The 19780-nt window shown below is 47.4% G+C and overlaps 1 protein-coding gene across 1 annotated transcript in view; it reads right to left on the bottom strand.

Moving 5' to 3' along the window:
• Nucleotides 1–3864: 3864 nt before the first annotated feature.
• Nucleotides 3865–19780, bottom strand: part of LOC147677886 (mitochondrial inner membrane m-AAA protease component AFG3L1-like) — a 365672-nt gene continuing 349756 nt past the window's right edge. Inside the window, exon 17 of the mRNA XM_086945781.1 lies at nucleotides 3865–6455. Coding sequence (XP_086801907.1) covers nucleotides 6240–6455 — 216 coding nt within the window. The 3' untranslated portion in view covers nucleotides 3865–6239. The remainder of the gene's footprint in view (nucleotides 6456–19780) is intronic.

Raw genomic sequence — 19780 nt, forward strand, 5'->3', positions numbered from 1 at the left:
AGTAAGGGGACAAAACAGGAAACTATTTTTGGGATGTCTATGACATGGAAAGTTAAAAAGTAATGTGAAGCATAAATACAGAATAAAAATAAGGGCAGCCAAGTCTAACATCTTGTGTAACCTGTATAGGATAGGCAAAATCGCCAGTTTGGGTGTAATGCACTTTCATAGATGAGTCCCAATGGAGATGCTTCAACAGGTCCAATAAGGGAGGGCCAGTGCCTTCTACTTCCATCAACTCCCATTGTTTCCTCCGTCCACTAAGTCAAAGGCACAGGAGAGGTCCATAAAGGTCATGCGAATGGCACCTCTATTGGCCTTGACATATTTTCCTAGGATTAGGGACAGATAAGCGCCTCATCGACCGTGACGAGGCAGGGACGAAATCCACATTGGACCTTTGAAAAAGAGGTGCTGGTCTCCCCTGAGTATTCCGGTTTAGTCAAAATCTCTCGCCCAAGTAATTCCACAGAAGAATCTAATAATGAAATAGGGCTGTAATTTCTGGGTAAATTCCTATCACCTTTCTTAAAAATCAGTAATGTTATTTATTCCCTCCATGAGTCAATAAGCGCCTTATTAATGATGGCTCTGAAGACATTATTTATTGGGGGGCCCCGAAAGACAGTATTATACTTAAACAGGTCAACAGGGACCCCGTCTCCCCATCCACAGAGCTGAAGATTGCTTTGGACACGTGTGCCACAGAAATGGATTCACTCAAAGATAATTTTGCAAGTGGGGGTAGCACAGAACAGTCTGTAAGGAGTGGTTGCTTTGGATAAGAGTTACCGATCAAAGATTTGCAAGAAATGTTCAACCCATTCATGTTGTAAAATATGACATTCAATGCCTGAGGTAGTGCCACCAGAAAAACAAGGGTTTATAATGTTGAAGTCTATTTATTTATGTTTTTTAATACTCTCTGAAAATGAATAAAGGCCAGCTTCTTATACAGGACAGTCATCAGAAAAGTTATATTTTTAGTAAAACTAAAGAGCAAGGGTTTGTGGCGACTATAGATCGAACACTCCAACTATATAGTCCTTCTTGTAAGTTCAGATTCAAACCTCTATATGGCTCCTTTGTCCAAAAAAACTAGACCTCCTGTTGCACAATGTACAAATGGTCCTTTAACAATCAATGTGGATGTAGGTGGCATGTACGGAGAGTAGGACAAGAAGGCAGGCCGTAACACTGCTGGACTACTTGGAAAATCTACCTGTAAGATGTAATCCTCTGCCACCCTTGCAGGTAATAACTTGTTATGCCACCTATAAGGTGGCCATGTGCCACTTGGAAAAACTACAGTGACTTGGAAGCTCAAGTGAGAGGGGCTGGGGACTGGGCAGTGTGTTGCCCCTAATGGCCTGGAACTTGTCAGTAGGATTTCCGACCCCGTACTCGAAAAACTGGAACGTCTGTTGCTGGGGTGCTGAGCCCTGTAGCTGTCTTTTAGCTAAATTCCTTCAGAAATCTCGAAATTTGCGAAATTGTAGGGGATACTGCTGCATGGCTGCAGAAAGGCCTAGGGAGCGTGTTGTGGCCCTGCTTTCTTTGAAGCGCTCTAGTGCCAAGTCTGCTTTATATCCAAAGAGACAGGTGTCCTCAAATAGGGTATCCATTTATGATGCTTGGACATCACTGGAAAAAATGGTGGTTCTTCCCCACGTAAGGCAACAAAGCAACACACTGGTACCAAGTGACCTGGATAAGCAGTCAGTAGTGTCCACCTCAGAATGAATGACATACATTGCGGCATCTTTCCCGTCCTCGATGATGTGTGCTAAACTGTTGTGAAATTCATCAGCGACTGTCTGCTAGATCCCAGTGTCGAAGTCCCATAAGTCATACAAGTATCTTCCTAAGAGGTAGCTGGCATTGACAGAAGAATGAGGCTGGCAGATTAAAGTATCTATTTTCCAAATGCATCCTTACATTTGGATTCCTTGTCAGGTAGAGTTGTAGGTAAATGAGTTTAGGTTCTGCGTGCTCATAAACACTTGGACAGCAAGGCTTGCAGGTGTAGGATGCCGAGTAAGGAATGTAGGTTCAGCTGGTTAGGAAATAACATCTAGCCACCTGCTCATTTATCAGAGGGCAAGAGTAAGGTTTGGCCCAGATGCCCCTTAACAGATCTGTGAGAGCCTCTTTGAAAGGAAAAAAGTGGTTTCATAGCTGCCAGCCTCGACTGCAGAACCTCTGTGAGCACTTTAGTCTTGACTTCAGTGGGAGGTATCTGCAGGTCCCAAACTCTGGCCGCACGCGGAATGAGCACAGCAAAAGAGAATTATTCTTCTGTTGAAGGACAACTCAACCCAATGTCAAAGGAGGTGTCCAATCCACTTGCCTCCTGCAAATCTAGGTCTAGGTTGTCGTCATCTTAATATTCAGAATCATCTCCATCATCATCTCCCAGGTTATTCTGGCTTTTAACGGATCTAAATACGTTTTGGAGGACTTGTGGGCGCATGCCTGGCTGGGACACTGTCCTCTCTGAATCAGAATGAGGTTGGACTGGTTGCGTCAGGACTGGTATACGATGGGACTTCGACTGAGGTTGAGTTGGCTTTGGTTTGGAGTCAAATAAAGTAATCAGCTTTTCCTCCAGCATCAGGGCCAGTGTCAACATGGCAGGAACCGGTGTGGACTGTGGTGCCTTTCAATTGCTCAGCAGGTGCGAAAGGCTCGGACTATGTTGAGGAAAGATCCACAGATGGTAATCCAACCCAAGAATCTGCATGTTACTGAGTTCTTTTTGCTGTTTTGGGAATTTTATTGTGACTACCTTCTTCTTTTTGTCATTTGCACAAACTGTCGCACCACGGTGTGTCCGCAGTACACTGAGCACTCATTTCACTTGGTCTTTTTTTTTGTCAAAGTTCTTTTTATTCAACAAAACTTCTGCATAGATTGTTACACTACTTGTTCTTTTTAAAATCACGTGTTGCATTTAATTACAAGTGAAATGGATAATACCTTTGTGTAAGATGATGTATTGTGATCATATCCCTTTTTCTTCTTTCTCTTCAGGACGTGTGGCGTCGTACAATGAATGAATTTTGTATTACATACAATTTGACTTATGATCTTGAATGGTTCTCAAGACAATCAACATGCGGGCGAAGCTTCGCCCCTCTTTCAGTAATGCTTCTAAAACCTTTTTCTGTTGATCACATAAGGTCTGGAGACAGCTGTGCTGTCCAGCCAGGCTTTAAAAAGGAACGATGTGGGGTGGTGCTGCTGATATAAAATCAATCCTTCCTTAATGTGACACCTTCCCTCCGGAGATGAAGTCCCCTGTCTCATTTGGTGCCAGCCTCTTCCCAAGTCCCTTCCCAGACACCAACTCAAGAAAGTTTTTAATAACTGGATGGCACCTTACCATATGAAGATTGCCCAAAAACAGAATTTTGAGGGTGAGCAATCAAGGACTGCTTGCCCCGAATTATACATAAGTTGAAGCACGCTGTAAATGGCCAGTGAAGCAGGGGGTTAATTTGTTGTCAATTAGAACATACAAATTGGAGAAACTACCCCTTCACAGAAAGATTAGGCAGCAGATAGACAGCTATCCTTACACCAAAAGAACAGGCAGTGCTTGGAGATGGTGGTTCAAGAATGGGTGAGGGCAGGCTCAGTCACCAGAGGGAGGTTCACAAGGTGAAGCTCCATATCAACTTTAAAGAAAAAGTGTTCCTTCCAGGGAAGAGGTCCTGATCATTCCGGCTATTAATACCATGTCTACATCCTACCATTGTGATCTTCCAAGTCACTTCTAAAACCGCTAAAGCTGTGAGACACGGAGACCATATTTATTCCAGCTAGAATTCAAAATAAAAGCACAATTGTCAAATCACAGGGTTAGTATAAATGACTTTTATTCAAATAAGTCATTTACATAAAATAAATATTTGCAGCGATTGTAGTTACAAAAATACTTTCAAATTGCATACAGGGGAATCTAAAGCAGATGTCAATCAGGGATCCCTGCAGAAGAGGAGAGCTTAGCTGTTTCAGCCTGGTGTAACTACGGTCAGTCAAAGGATCTAGAGAAATCTGAAATACATGTATGTCAATAATTTTCAGAAAATCTGTGGAAATAGTGTCACAGTTGATCACAGCAGAACTGGAAAACAGTTGGAATATTAACAATGTCGGAAGGCTACACATGTGAGGAGTGAGAGCGAGAAGGAAAGGCAGGCACACACTTGGCTCAGCTTGACTCTCATATCTGTTCTACTCACATTTACCAAACCTGAAGTGCTATGCTATTCTATAGCAGCGCTAGAAGACCATAATGTTTGGCAATAATTTCTCTGATGCTGCATCAATTATAAACTAGGCATATGGCTGGTCATATACATTCAGCTGATTGTATTATCTAATCTTAAATATGAGGTCAAGTGTATTCTTAGCAAGTGTCTTAATGTTTCCTAATGACATCTGCCGCTCATATTGGTAATGAAAATGTAATTTAACAGAGAATTTTAGTATTAACATTTTACAGATATTCTCTCCCCGATAATTAGCAATACATAAACCACCTACAATTGGCCAGAAAGGACCTAAAACGGTGAAATGCTAGGTGGAGCAAACATGCCCTCACATCAAGACCCCCAACGAATTAATTGCCTTCTGTGAACTTTGTTATTACAGATGCTTCTCAGATTAGATATATGTTCAAGACAGCGTCCAAATTCATTTTGGTGAAAGATTACTTAGTGTGTAATCATGAATACAAGATTTGTGGCATTCATTTTGATATGGCATGACTTTAATTTTAGAACATAGTTCTTGGACCAGTATGTATCAGGCAGGGTAAGTGAAGATTTACATTTTTTTTTAATCACACAGTTGTCTATGCGTTCTTTCCATAATGGAATATAATCCATATTAAGAGGAAGTGCTTAGCCAAACTAGTTTGCTAAACATTCTGGGATTGGTTCGAACAAACTGAGTAGGATTTAGGGTATCTGTTTGAGATGCTAATAGTTTATCTCATTGAAGAAATAAATATAATTATGAAATTCTGAGAACATATTTCCATGTATATTAAGGCGGCAGCTCAGATAAAAATTTATCAACCTGCAGTACGGAAAATATATATTTACTTGTTACAACTGCTCCCCAGCTCTAGTATATTCTGTAGTTTCAATATGCAATTATATAGCCAATATAGTGAGAATAAGATGTGTGATCACTTTATATTTTTAGATTTAGATTTTAGATTAGATTTTCTGTTTTTAGATTAAAGGTACTAGGTACTATTTTGCATGTGTCCAATAAAACAAAGAACACCTAATGTTCAATTTTAATTTTCTTCTGGTGCAGACAGCAGTTATCCTGCCAAAATGGAGGGTTGGTATAACTACTTTTAAATTAAGCTTGCTGGAGAACTGCTACTACGAGCAATAAAATTGCTCTTTAAATGAATACTCTAGAATGTTGATGACCAAAGCTCAGGCATATACTCCAGTCAAAGGTACATCTATTACATATTTCGGGACACACACTTATACTCTGATTCAATAAAGAATATCTGCCTGTTCAGACTGGAGGAAACAAAATGGTAGGATTGATCTCTCATTGGAATGTAGAGTTAACAAAATAGGCACACGGGGATGATGGTCCCAAGTGCAAGGATACAGTCCGTTCAAAGAAAACTCAAAAGCTCTTCAGGAACATCCTATAAGGCTGTGCTTGCAATTTGTTCAATAAAGTAGTTTCAAATTGCGCTTACGCTCAGAACTGCCAATCTAGTCGAGCATGACACACTAGCTGGCCTGCTGTTCCACTATAATTAATATTTACCAATCAATCCTAGTATGTTTCACAATCTGTAAAATAAGAAGATTTGCAGTGAACCCATTTTTTTCAGGAGGCTTTTGGACCTCACAGTGATCTACTCAAAAAATAGTACACACAGCATAAAAAGAGCTGTGAAATACTGCAGTTTGTAGGAACCAAGGGCTCCCTGCCGATGTCTCGTTATCAACTCTGCAATGGTAAAATCGCTTTGCTTTTCTGTCAAGAGGTATGTGCACAACCAAGCCATACATCTACAAAGCACTGCTTACTACTGAGACATAGTCACTGTGATTGCTCAGTCTGATGTCCATACTTTCAGCAAAGGGCAGTTGAATGAGACTGGCCCAAGAAATACAAATGATGTTAAATGCAAGCCAACATCTGTATCTCCACTATCTCTCCAAATGTGCCTTCTGATGCCCCCGATGTTAAGATGGGTTCTCCACAGCTTTATTTCCAGTGGTGTCTTCTCTCTCCTGATTCCAGTCCTTCAAGCCCTCAGGAAGGGAGGTGTCCTCTTCAAAGCTCCCTGTCCCCTCAACAAATTCCTCATACGAGGATTTCTCAGCAAAGGGCCTTGGACCCAAAAGTTCAACCATGTCAGCTTTGTCAAGCACCTCTTTCTCCAGTAGACGCTTCCCGACCTGTATGTGGGAAAACAAAGTTAGTAAATAATAATGGTTATAATGTTAGATACATATTTAGTGCACGGTATAGGTAATTCAATGGTAAAAAAATCAAAGCAATTATGGTTTTTATGTGGGCTGATTAACACCAGAAGACTTAAGTCCATTAGCAAAGAAAATCATCTACTATTTGAAAAGGGCTAAGTTAAAAAGATCTATTTATGTGAGATGCTGCGTTCCTTTAAAAATGGGGAATAAAGAATAAGTTATAATGCACAAGAGCAGAGTCAGTTGAGAATTCTCAGGGGGGGCAACAAGTTCAAGTGATGTGCCACTGATTAAATGGAAGGCTAATTGCCAGGCACTCTAAATACACATCACTGTAGAATCATTTTAATGACAGATAATTGGAAGCACACACTTTAACTAAAATAGACTGCTATGGAATCACACTTTGCAAAGTAAGATACATTCAATGTAATCCCTCTGGAAGTGGGAAGGAGCTGTCCCATCTTCACCAGTCTGGGTTAAATATTTTAGCAATTAAGCTCAATCACAATAAATATGACTTGAAGAAATATGATGTAGCAGATAAATTGGAGGCCCTCTTTCTGTATTTCTTCGATGCATAATGTTAAGTCAATCTTAGAGATTTTTTTTAATTTTTTTTTTATTAAAGACCTTTATTCTTCATATATCATAGTACACATTACATGTCTCAGTTTCTCGCACAAGTGGTCAAAGCAGCATTGCTTAGCGTCATAGTGTAAATATGTTGGACACAGCCGTTTAGCCGGCATCCCGGGGGCCCGGCGGCGTACAGTACAACAGATGTGCAAAGTCAATAGCGTTTAGTCATAACAATGCAGGAGTATAGATAGCTCTGTATGTGTTTGGGTTCTTGTGTCGCTTCCACCATACACATGACTTGGCTGTGCCTGTGAGTCACACATCAGGGGTCTTATCTTCATGTGTATCTAAATCTTGTGATTATAAAAAGGCAATAAACAAAACTACCCCAAACAACCCTCGCCCTCCCCCAAGTGCCAGCAACCATGTGTCTAGTAATGTGCCCGAGTTGTTGCTACCAGCTAGTTCATACCTTGCTGCCTACAGAACACTACTGTGGTGACCCTAATCCTAGAACTATGCTGACTGGGAGAAACGCTACGTGTGCTATCACCAAGTTCCACCCGCCCCCACCCAAGATCCTGCGTCTACTGTTCCTCCTGTCCCTCTGGGGATTCCGGGGGGTCCAGTGCCCCGGCACAGTCCGGGTTCTCCTCCTCGCGCTGTTGTATGTATGCCTGGTATAAGCCCCAGAAATTTTTGGGCCTGCTCCTGGGCGGAAGTAGCTCGCTATAGTGTTCGGACTGCGTGCAGCAGTAAAGTAAGTCGCCTGCCCATCTCTTCTTGGTGGGAAGCGGGCCCCGCATCCAACACATGGCAAACACTCTTCTGGCTATCAGTAGGGCCATATCCACGAGTCGTCGCTGGGATAACGGAAGTGGCTTAGAAAATCCTAGAAGCGCCAATTCCTGTCCAACAGTCAGCTCTGAGCCCAAAATCGTATTGAGCTCTGAGAAAACCTCCACCCAGAATTTCTGAATTCCCGGACAGTACCACGCCATGTGGATAAAATCTGCAACCTGCGTGTGACACCTCTCACACTCCGCCGTCTGCCTAAGCCCGTAACGGTGCAGCCTCTCCGGGGTATAGTATACCCGTTGTAGAAACTTAAAGTGCAATAGTCTATGCCTTCCATTAAGGGAGAGTCTTCTTGTGCTGGTGCAGCAGTATCTTTTTTGTATTGTATCTATTCAATTATGCATCTTTTTGCATGGGAATACAAAGCATTTTATGTACAAATATTTACACACAACCATGAAATGAAAAGACCAACTCACAAATAATACAATATATACAATGGGTTAACAACTTACATGCAACACATTCGTGGCCATCCATTCATCCAAAAACATATATACACACACACTGTGGTCCCAGTGTCAAAAATAAACTTTTTTACAAATTAATGAATTTTTTGTTTTTGCTTTTTCTAACTTTCAATGGTTCAGATTGTGAAAAAAGCAAGACTGTCTTTGCGCTAGTTCATCATAATTATTGTAACGCAATCAAGGAAATGACCCGGGACCTGGTCGACGCGTTTCGAACCCTGTAGTTGATAGGGTTCTCTTCAGGACCAAATTACAACTAAAAGAAAGAAAAGGGAACAATCATCACTACTCGAGTTACTTGAGGGCTCAACACCTCCTCTACTCCCTCACCACTAGCAGCCTACCTTCAACTTTGGGTTATGGCTCCAAATTGTACTGGTATTCCCATAGTACCAAAACTGATTCAAAGTACGTGGAACTAGAGAAAAGCGTAGGAAAAACATACAATAAGTGTGCTGTCCTCGCAACCAATCGTGCTCATTTACTCGGTTTCACTCGTTTCTAAAGCAGATGCATTTACCTGCGCTGGTGAAAGCTGGGGCAGTTCCGGGGGTGCCTGGGATGCTATTCTGTTTCTGCAGGAATGAAAGCGTATGTTAACGCTCCTGTCCGGCAATTTATTAACATCTCAAAACGGACTCTTATGCGGGTAGTGTGCTTCTTACCTTAAAGTGGAGCTACACGTCCGTAATATGATTTCATGCGTGTCTGCGCTGGCGGGGAAACATCCTCCGTGTGCGCGGTTTTAAATCCAATTATCTGTATCTACTGGCGTACGAGAAAAGAAAGGGAGCGGGTGTCAGCGCTTAAAGCTCCACATGTCGTTCTGTGAAAAGGGGCCGCATCCAACACGTTCTTACCTCCGGTTTTGATCAGTAACAGTCGTCCATGTGAACTGCTTCTGGCACCGAGCGCTCCAACCCTTTCGGTCTGTTGTGGGTAGGAGTGCGTGCTCTCTCTTCCTGTTTGTGGGAGTGGTTCCTAGAGAGAGGATTATGGGTGATGTAGTCCAAACTGGAAACGTGTAACCTAAATTACATATTAGGTTTATACATTTCTGACATTTCATTCAATCCAGATGTTGCTGTGTTAAACTTCATTATAAGCAAAGCTTCCCTTTGGTTTAGTCTTGCTTCAATGTTACCTCCTCGTGGGTCATTCTCAATTTTGGACAAGACCGTCCATTTCAGCTTTGTCTTATCATGTTTCTTGGCTAGCCAATGATTGACTAGTGGTGCATTTTCCACTTCTCGTCGGAGTCTGGATTTGTGTTGGGTAATTCGCTGCCTGACTTCTTGAGTGGTTCTTCCTATATATAACATAGGGCACGGGCATATTACACCATACACGACATTTCTGGTCTTACAATTAGTAAAACTGTCATGTTTCCAGTTAATGTTGTTGAATGTGAAGACTGACTCTTCTATGGTTTCCTCGCAGCAGACGCATGTTCCGCATTTATGATGGCCAATCGTTGGGGGGAATCCAAAAAGGCTTCTTGTAGTTGGACTTTTCTCAATGGGCAAAGCGGCTCTTACCACATGGTTGGCCACACTTTTGTCCTTTTTGTGTGCGAACAAGGGAGGTGTACTGAAGTCCTCGTGTAAGTCCTTTATTAAATGCCAATTTGATAGCATTAATTTTTTCAGTTGATTGGTGGCCGGACAAAATGTCGATACACAAACCAATCGTTTCTGTTCCACTTTGTGCTTTTTTTCTAAGAGGGATTCCCGTGGTGTCCACCACGCCCTCTTGAGTGAGGCCTTAAGTATTTTATTGGGGTAACCTCGTTGGAGGAGTCTTTCTTTGAGCTGGTTAGCCTGCTCAAAATAGTCATCTTTTCGCGAACAATTCCTACGTACTCTGAGGAATTGTCCAAATGGTAGGTTCTGTCTCAGGCTGCGTGGGTGGTTACTCGAGTAAAGTAAAGCTTTATTCCTATCTGTCTTTTTCCTAAAGAGAGTGGTGGCTAAGCCTCCCTCGAAAGGTTCAATTTTGACATCCAAGAAAGTGATGGAAGTGCTGGATGATGTGCAGCTGAACTTGATGTCATTACTTCGAGAATTCAGCCAATCGACGAACTCATTTAGGGTTGTAGGGTTGCCAGTCCAGATGAGGAATACATCGTCGATGTATCTCATATAGTGGGAAATCTGTTCTTTGTAAGGGTTGTCATTGTGGACAAATTTTTGTTCATATAGTCCCATGAACATCACTGCCAATTCTGGGGCAAATGGACACCCCATAGCTACTCCTTTTATCTGCAAAAAGAATTCCGAATCGAACACAAAGAAGTTCTTTTTTAGGTTTAAAGTATTTTATTGAAGCAGGGTGGGGTAGGACACAAAGGGGCAGGGAACAGGTGAACCACAAGATCCGCGCTCCAATGCGCATCATACAGCCAGTACAATAATGCAGTTACAATTTGCAAGAGGCTCCACCCGACTCGGGAGCATAGCTTTCGCACCTGTGGGCACGGACAGACAAAAAGGGGGGGGGGGGGGGGAGGGGGAAGGGAAGGGAAGAGAGGAAAAGAAGGAAGGGGGGGGGGGAAGGGGTGAAGGGAGAAGAAGCAACCCCGCTCCAAAAACCTACCTAACCAAACCGAACCCCCAACTACCATACCCCAACCCACCCCCTGTACTGTGCCAGTATCTGCAATCTCCACTACTGTGAACTCTCCATGAATCTCTACTATACCATACCGACCCACCCAATCAAGCAGGCGGGTTCGGTGGCGGCGTCAGTCTCAACAACCGAAGATATCTAGGGCAGGTGATCTCTCGAAACTCGGAACATAACAGGCTATGAAAGGGCTCCCACAATTCCTCAAAGGTATCAGTATCCCCCAGGGCCACTAAGGACATCTTCTCCATTCCAAGAACGTGCCATAATCTGTGCAGCCAACCAACTACAGAGGGAAGTGTTGTAGTGCGCCAGTGTATGAGAATATTCTGCACCGCTGATCCCAGCGCTATTGCGATCTGTCTACCCCTCTTAGACCTAAGGGGATACATCAACCCATTCGGCAACCCCAGCAGGACATAGGCCGGGAATCTAGGCAGTTCTATCCCAAAGCATTTGTCCACCTCGCTCAGGACCTCTTCCCAGTAAGGAGCCAGCATGGGGCATTCCCATAGTATGTGTGTTAGTGTACCAGTGTTGCCACAGTTGCGCCAGCACGTCCCCGGTATCGCCCTGTCCATCTCGTGCAGTTTCTCCGGAGTGCGGTACCAGTAGGTCGAGATTTTAGTAAAAGTCTCAGTAAGACCCGTGTGGTAGGCCGAGTGGCGCGCGCGGTAGGAGATGTGGTCCCATTCTTTACGACTCAGCTCGCGCCCGAGCTCTCGCTCCCATCGTTCCCGACCGGGGTTGTGAATGTGAAATGAGGGGGGCTGCAGCATTTTATACAGGTCCGAGATCAGTTTAGCGTCCGACGTGCGAGTAATTAACCAACGCTCATACTCCGTGATTTCCCGGTGTGCCGCGTCGCGCACTTGGGGTTGTAATGCCCAGTGGCGCGCCTGCATGTATCGCATGCGCTCCGTTTCGGGGAGGCCATAATCCCTCCTCATGTCCTGGAAGGGGACAACCCCCTCAGGGGAGTACAAGTGGTACAGAGTGCAGCAGCGGGCCACCCTCCAGCGCTCATAGGCACCCTGTTCCATCCCCGGGCCGAAGTCCGGATTGCCAATGAGCGGCGTAAAGGGAGAGGGGAAGGTAGTTAGCTCGCATCTGGCAGCCACCGAGTCCCACGTCTGGAGCGGGACCCGCGTTACCAAAGACGCGTAAAGATTGGGGGGGCGATGGGCTCGCCTCAAGAATGGCACTTCCTGCAGCGTCCTACCCGCCACCGCCTGATCCTGGAACAACCAATGTTTATCAGACTCCCACCGGCTCCATTCCACGAGATATCGGAGCTGAGCGGCCTGGAAATATTTCCGCAAGTCCGGTATCCCCAGCCCTCCGGATTCCGGTGACAGCATAGCGATGCCCCTCTTGAGCCTCGGCCTGCGTCCCTGCCACACGAACCGTGCAATGGCAGTCTGAGTCTCCGCAAGCCACCCCGCAGGGGGCTGGAGCGGTAACGCTCTGAAGAGGTAAAGCACCTGAGGCAGAAGGGTCATCTTCACCGCGGCCACCCTACCCAGTAGCGACAGCGTACCCCTATCCCACCGGCCCAGTTCCTCCCTGATTTTCGTGCCTAGAGCTGCGTAATTGGCCGTGACCATCTCCGGGAGGGAGGGCGCCAACAGGATCCCCAAGTACGGGATCCGGTCCTTGGACCAGCTCAGAGGGTAAAGCCTCTGCAGCTCCACTCTAGTGGCAGCAGTGAGCGAGATGTCCAGGGCGGCTGACTTACCCAGGTTCACCTTGAAGCCCGCCACGCCAGCGAATAAGTTCAGTTCCTCCACACAGGCCGGTAGCGATCTCCGCGGGTCATCCAGCGTCAGAATGACATCATCCGCGTACAGGCTGATCGCATGACGAAACCCACCCATCTGGACGCCAATAATGTCAGGGTTCTGCCTAACCCTCTGGGCAAATGGCTCCATGTACAAGGCAAAGAGCAAAGGGGAGAGCGGGCACCCCTGTCTCGTGCCCCGCTCGATGGGGAAGGGTCGGGAGCTGCCGCCGTTCACCCGCACCACCGCAGATGGGAACCGGTAGCAATTAAAAATCAGATGACGGAACTTCTCCCCTATCCCAAATTTGCTCAGGACTTTCTCAAGGTAGGGCCAGTGCACCCTGTCAAAAGCCTTCTCCGCGTCTATAGACAGTAGCATCCTCTCTCCAGGTATCCTGGAAGCCTTCTCGAGAATGTGTGTCACCCGTTTCGTGTTATCTACCGTTTGCCTACCGGGTACGAAGCCCGCTTGGTCCGGATCAACCATGCCGGGGAGGTGCAACGCCAGGCGTGCGGCTAAGATACTGGTGAACACCTTCAAATCAGTGTTCAGCAGCGAAATGGGACGATAGGACCCGCAGGCGGTCCTGTCCTTGCCCGGCTTCGGGATCACTGAAACCGTGGCCTGGAGAAATTCGGAGGGAATGGCTCCCGGTTCTGCGAAGGAGTTAAAGAGGCGAGTCAGCAAAGGCGCCAGCTCCTGACAGAAGGTTTTGTAAAACAGCGGGATAAAGCCATCCGGTCCCGGGGCTTTGCCCAGTTTGAGCCGGGATATCGCCGTGACCACCTCCTCGATACGTATGTCACGCTCCAAATACTGAGCCTGATCCTGTGTCAGCGACGGGAGCAGGACCGAGTCCAGATAGTCCACCTCCGCCTGGGCCGAAGAGGGCTCCCCGGAGTAGAGGTCAGCATAAAAGCCGCGGAAGACGTCCGCTATGTGCTCATCGGTCGTGACTCTGCCTCCGGTCGGGTCCAATAGTTCCTTCACTCGGTGCTGCTGGTGCTGCACCCTGAGTTTGTTAGCCAGTAGCCGCCCACACCGATCGCCCCCCGTGTAATATTTATGCTTCAGGCGGAGCACCGCGTACTCCGCTCAATCTGTGTCAAGGGCCGCCAGGAGCTTCCGCGCCGCCTTCAGCTGCCTCCACACCCTGGGGGCCCCCGTCCTGTGATGAACCCGCTCCAGCTCCCTCACCTGCCGGGTGAGCTCATCTCTCTTGAGTTGTCGGTCCCTATTCTCGGCCGCGGAAATCGCGATAAATTCGCCTCGGAGCACGGCTTTTAGGGCTGCCCACTGCGTCGCGCGGGAAGTGTCCTCATTATCGTTCACGGTCTGGAAAGCCAAAATGGCCGCCCTGATCTGATCTACCACCGACCGCCTATGCAAAAGCGTGTCTCGGAGCCTCCACACCCCCCTCGTCCGAGCTATCGGTGGAAGAGTAAAAACGCCCTCCACCGGAGCGTGGTCAGAAAGAGAGAGGACCCCCATGTCCGCAGTCGAAGCCAAAAGGAGCAATGGGCCCGACACTAGGAGATGGCCTAAGCGCGCATAAGATCTATGGGCGTGTGAGAAGTAAGAGTAAGCACGGGTGGCGGGGTGGAGGCGGCGCCACATGTCATGCAGGTCTAGCTCCTCAAGTCGAGTTCGAATCGAGCCCGAGAGCTCACCCAACTGATGGCGCCGCTGCACAGACCTATCCAGCGCCGCGTCGAAAACCAGGTTCAAATCTCCCCCCAACACTATGTGCCTATCAGAGGTGGATGCAACGTCGTCCAAAGCCTTGTGTAAAAATTGGTCCTGATGATCATTGGGGCAATAAACGGTGCCTACAGTCAGTGCTATGCCCCCCACCTTAATCCTGTATACTAGAAGTCTCCCTCTCTGTTCAGCCACCTTGCTCACGACCTCGCCCCTGAACCCCCTAGAAAACAAGATTGCCACCCCTGCCGTCTTAGAGGTGCTAGAGGAGAAGAGCTGTGTGGGGAACTTGGGGGTACGCATCCGCGAGCAATCCTTAGCCAGCAAATGGGTCTCCTGCAACAGGCAGATATCCGCTTGTGAGTTTTCCAACAGGGACAACACTGCCCGCCGCTTAACCGGATTATTTAGCCCTTTCACATTGAGAGTAAGCACCTTAAGAGCCATCAAAGAGGGAGTTCAAGGAGCACATATCAAGAAGCAAAGCCCCGCCAGCAAACACAGAAGACCCCCCTCGGGGCCTCAAAACAAAGCAACTTCGAATCACCCACTGGCACAGTACAGTCCCCGAACCCCAACACCCCACAACCAAGAAACCCCCCCCCTGCCCCAACACCACCAAATCTACACCACCCCCCGCTACTGGCCCCCCCTCTAGGTCCCAGAATCAAAACATCTGCCCGCCCGCCCCAACCCCTTCCCTCGCTTCTCAAACTTTTCAAAAAAGACATTGTCCCAGTCCGGCCCGGAACGGGCAAGGCCGTGGTAAGTCAACTTAGTGGACGTCCAGCCACCACCTCCAGCACTCGCCCTTCCTCCCAGCCCACCCCCCGGATCCCCGCACCTGCAATAAGAACGAGCTAAAGTAGACTCCCCCCGGAGTGAGTTCAGGCCGTCAAGGCCACCTCGCCATTCGCCGCCACTCTGGAGGCCTCCTGGATGGCAGCCGCCATTTCTGCCCGGATTGCAGGCGAGCCCGGGCGCTCCGCCGGAGGGGAGGCCCCCCCCCCAGCTTGCTGCCATCCGTCACGAGTGCTGCGCCTCCTCCGCGGGGCCGGGGTATCTGTGTCCTATGCAGTGAGGCCCAACACAGCGCAGACATCCTGGAGGGACCGAAGCTGATGCAAGACGCCGTTCCACCTAAAGATCAAACGGAAGGGGTGCCCCCAGGAGTACTGTGTCTCATGCTCACGAAGGAAGTCCGTGGCGATCTTGAAGGATTTCCTCTTCTGTAGCGTGACTGTGGATAAGTCCTGAAACAGGGTCACAGGGTGGTCCCGGAATCGGAAAGGTTGCTGCCCTCGTGCCTCGCGGAGGATCCGCTCCTTCAAGGGAAAGTTCGGGAGGAAGGCCAAAATGTCCGGAGCGGGCGCCGTGGCTCTGCGGGGGCGACCCACCCGATGTGCCCGGTCAATGCGAATCCGAAAGTCCTCTCACTCTCCCAGGATCGCACGGAAGAGGGCCACCAGATATGCAGTCACGTCTTCACCCTCCTCACCAGACGGCACACCGCGGACCCGTATGTTGTTCCGCCTGGACCGATTCTCAAGGTCCTCGGCGTGGGCCTGTAACTCAATCTGCTGCTCCCGTAGTCGCAGGACCTCCTGCTGCAGATGGGTGATCTCCTCGTCCCTGGAATGACCGGCCTCCTCCACTGTGTTCACACGGTCCCCTAGGGAGTCCATCTCTCTTCTCACTTCGCGGACCTCCCCGGCCACCTCACGCTTGAGCGTTTGAAAGTCCTCCCGGAGGGAGCTAAACAGCGACTCGAGAAATGATCTCGTCACCGGGGGCTCTCCACCGTCCGCCCCCCTGGTTGGTGCCGGGGAAGTCGCGGCAGGCTGGGCACCTCCGCTGCGTAGGGCGCCCCGGCCCAGCATTTCCGGCAAGGTCCGGTCGCCCCGTCGCTGCCCCCTGGCATTGGACATTGTAGGTCAATAACGGACACTGAGGCTCACTGGACAGCGAAGAAAGCAGCTATATGCCAGCCGGGAGCAGCCCACACCGAGAGCACCAGAAGGGCCGAGCTGCCCGGCCGAGCTTCACAAAATGGCCGCTCAGTAGTGTCGAGGGGGCAACGCCCAAGATGGAGACTCTCTCTCCTTCTTCGATCTGAGATCCAGAAATCCGGCCAGTGGGCAAAGTCACAGTGCAACGTTCGCCGGGGTCCACTGCTTCAGGGAAAGATCTTCCCCGGGAGACTCGTTCCAAAGTCCCGCACAGATAACCAGCCGAGGCGATCTCTTCCCGCGGGCCTCCCCGAGCCACGGGCTGGCGTAGTGAGGCGATGCCGACTCCGCCTCCGCACTGCACCTCCGCTCCGTTCCGCTCCGTACAGCCGCCGTCGGACAACTCCGGGCCGCTCGCGGAGCCGTCGCCGATTCCCACTCCGATAGCTCATGCACCGCTGCGGGCTTCACACCTCGGAGGCCGGTCGCTCCGTCGCGCTCCGAGGGTCGGGAGGCTCGCGGCTTCCAGCTCTCACTCGGGCCGTTCAGCGGGCTCCGTCCTGGGCTTTACCGGTCAAAATCTCATCCCCGACGGCGCAAACCAGGCTCAGCAGGCTCTCTACACCTCCACCGTGAGCACCAGGCTCAGTTGCCGCTTGATCCGGGGGGGAATCAGCGGTTCCAAGCGGTGCAGGAATTCAGGGGTCCGGGAGCTCTCGGCAAGTGCGACCGCTCAGCCCGCCATCTTGGCCACGCCCATCAAGAAGTTCTTTTTTAAGGCCAAAGTGGCCAGTTCTACTATGAAATCGGTGGGCACCTGGACAGGTCGATCACGTGTATCCAAAAAAAAAATATTTCAATGTCTCCAGAGCTTGGTCTTGGGGAATCTGTGTATAAAGTGAGACCACATCTAGTGTGACCAATAGTTGTTGGTTGTGGTCAAATTGTATTGTCTCAATTCTCTGTAGGAATGCAGTAGTGTCCTTGAGATGAGCTGGCACCATTTCAATAAATGGTTTTAAAAAGAAGTCTATATACTTCGCTATTGGTTCAAAAAGGGATTCACAGCCTGACACTATTGGGCGACCGGGAGGGTTGTTATCATCTTTATGAATTTTTGCCAGTATATAGAATACTGGGGTCCTTGGGTGTTTGTTCTGCATAAATTCAAATTCCTTAGGGCCTACAAAGCCTTGTTCCTATCCTTTCTGAATTATTTGAAAAAGTTGGTTTTGGAATTCGATTGTTGGATTTTTTGAGATACGCCTGTAGCAGGTGACATCATTCAGCTGACGGAGAACTTCTGTTTTATATTTATTCACGTGACAGATTACCACTGCTCCTCCCTTGTCAGCTTGTTTTATGACAACTGATTTGTCATTTTTTAATGCAAACAATGCTTCCTTTTCTGTTTTAGGTATGTTGTATTTAACATAGCTTCGTTTTTTCTCTAGGGATGAAATGTTTTCAGCCTAATTTCTTTTTGGACACCATTGAAGATCACCATCTCGAAATAACAGGTCTAAAGAAAAAATCAATTTTCTGTCCAGCGGGGTCTAAGATCCCCAAAGAAGTGATAACTTTTGAACGCACCATTCTATCTGGTATTTCATCCCTAGAGAAAAAACGAAGCTATGTTAAATACAACATACCTAAAACAGAAAAGGAAGCATTGTTTGCATTAAAATATGACAAATCAGTTGTCATAAAACAAGCTGACAAGGGAGGAGCAGTGGTAATCTGGGACGTGAATAAATATAAAACAGAAGTTCTCCGTCAGCTGAATGATGTCACCTGCTACAGGCGTATCTCAAAAAATCCAACAATCGAATTCCAAAACCAACTTTTTCAAATAATTCAGAAAGGATATGAACAAGGCTTTGTAGGCCCTAAGGAATTTGAATTTATGCAGAACAAACACCCAAGGACCCCAGTATTCTATATACTGCCAAAAATTCATAAAGATGACAACAACCCTCCCGGTCGCCCAATAGTGTCAGGCTGTGAATCCCTTTTTGAACCAATAGCGAAGTATATAGACTTCTTTTTAAAACCATTTATTGAAATGGTGCCAGCTCATCTCAAGGACACTACTGCATTCCTACAGAGAATTGAGACAATACAATTTGACCACAACCAACAACTATTGGTCACACTAGATGTGGTCTCACTTTATACACAGATTCCCCAAGACCAAGCTCTGGAGACATTGAAATATTTTTTGGATACACGTGATCGACCTGTCCAGGTGCCCACCGATTTCATAGTAGAACTGGCCACTTTGGCCTTAAAAAAGAACTTCTTTGTGTTCGATTCGGAATTCTTTTTGCAGATAAAAGGAGTAGCTATGGGGTGTCCATTTGCCCCAGAATTGGCAGTGATGTTCATGGGACTATATGAACAAAAATTTGTCCACAATGACAACCCTTACAAAGAACAGATTTCCCACTATATGAGATACATCGACGATGTATTCCTCATCTGGACTGGCAACCCTACAACCCTAAATGAGTTCGTCGATTGGCTGAATTCTCGAAGTAATGACATCAAGTTCAGCTGCACATCATCCAGCACTTCCATCACTTTCTTGGATGTCAAAATTGAACCTTTCGAGGGAGGCTTAGCCACCACTCTCTTTAGGAAAAAGACAGATAGGAATAAAGCTTTACTTTACTCGAGTAACCACCCACGCAGCCTGAGACAGAACCTACCATTTGGACAATTCCTCAGAGTACGTAGGAATTGTTCGCGAAAAGATGACTATTTTGAGCAGGCTAACCAGCTCAAAGAAAGACTCCTCCAATGAGGTTACCCCAATAAAATACTTAAGGCCTCACTCAAGAGGGCGTGGTGGACACCACGGGAATCCCTCTTAGAAAAAAAGCACAAAGTGGAACAGAAACGATTGGTTTGTGTATCGACATTTTGTCCGGCCACCAATCAACTGAAAAAATTAATGCTATCAAATTGGCATTTAATAAAGGACTTACACGAGGACTTCAGTACACCTCCCTTGTTCGCACACAAAAAGGACAAAAGTGTGGCCAACCATGTGGTAAGAGCCGCTTTGCCCATTGAGAAAAGTCCAACTACAAGAAGCCTTTTTGGATTCCCCCCCAACGATTGGCCATCATAAATGCGGAACATGCGTCTGCTGCGAGGAAACCATAGAAGAGTCAGTCTTCACATTCAACAACATTAACTGGAAACATGACAGTTTTACTAATTGTAAGACCAGAAATGTCGTGTATGGTGTAATGTGCCCTATGTTATATATAGGAAGAACCACTCAAGAAGTCAGGCAGCGAATTACCCAACACAAATCC

The sequence above is a fragment of the Lissotriton vulgaris genome, chromosome 12 (genome assembly GCF_964263255.1).
Source record: "Lissotriton vulgaris chromosome 12, aLisVul1.2, whole genome shotgun sequence".
Classification (NCBI taxonomy): Eukaryota; Metazoa; Chordata; class Amphibia; order Caudata; family Salamandridae; genus Lissotriton; species Lissotriton vulgaris.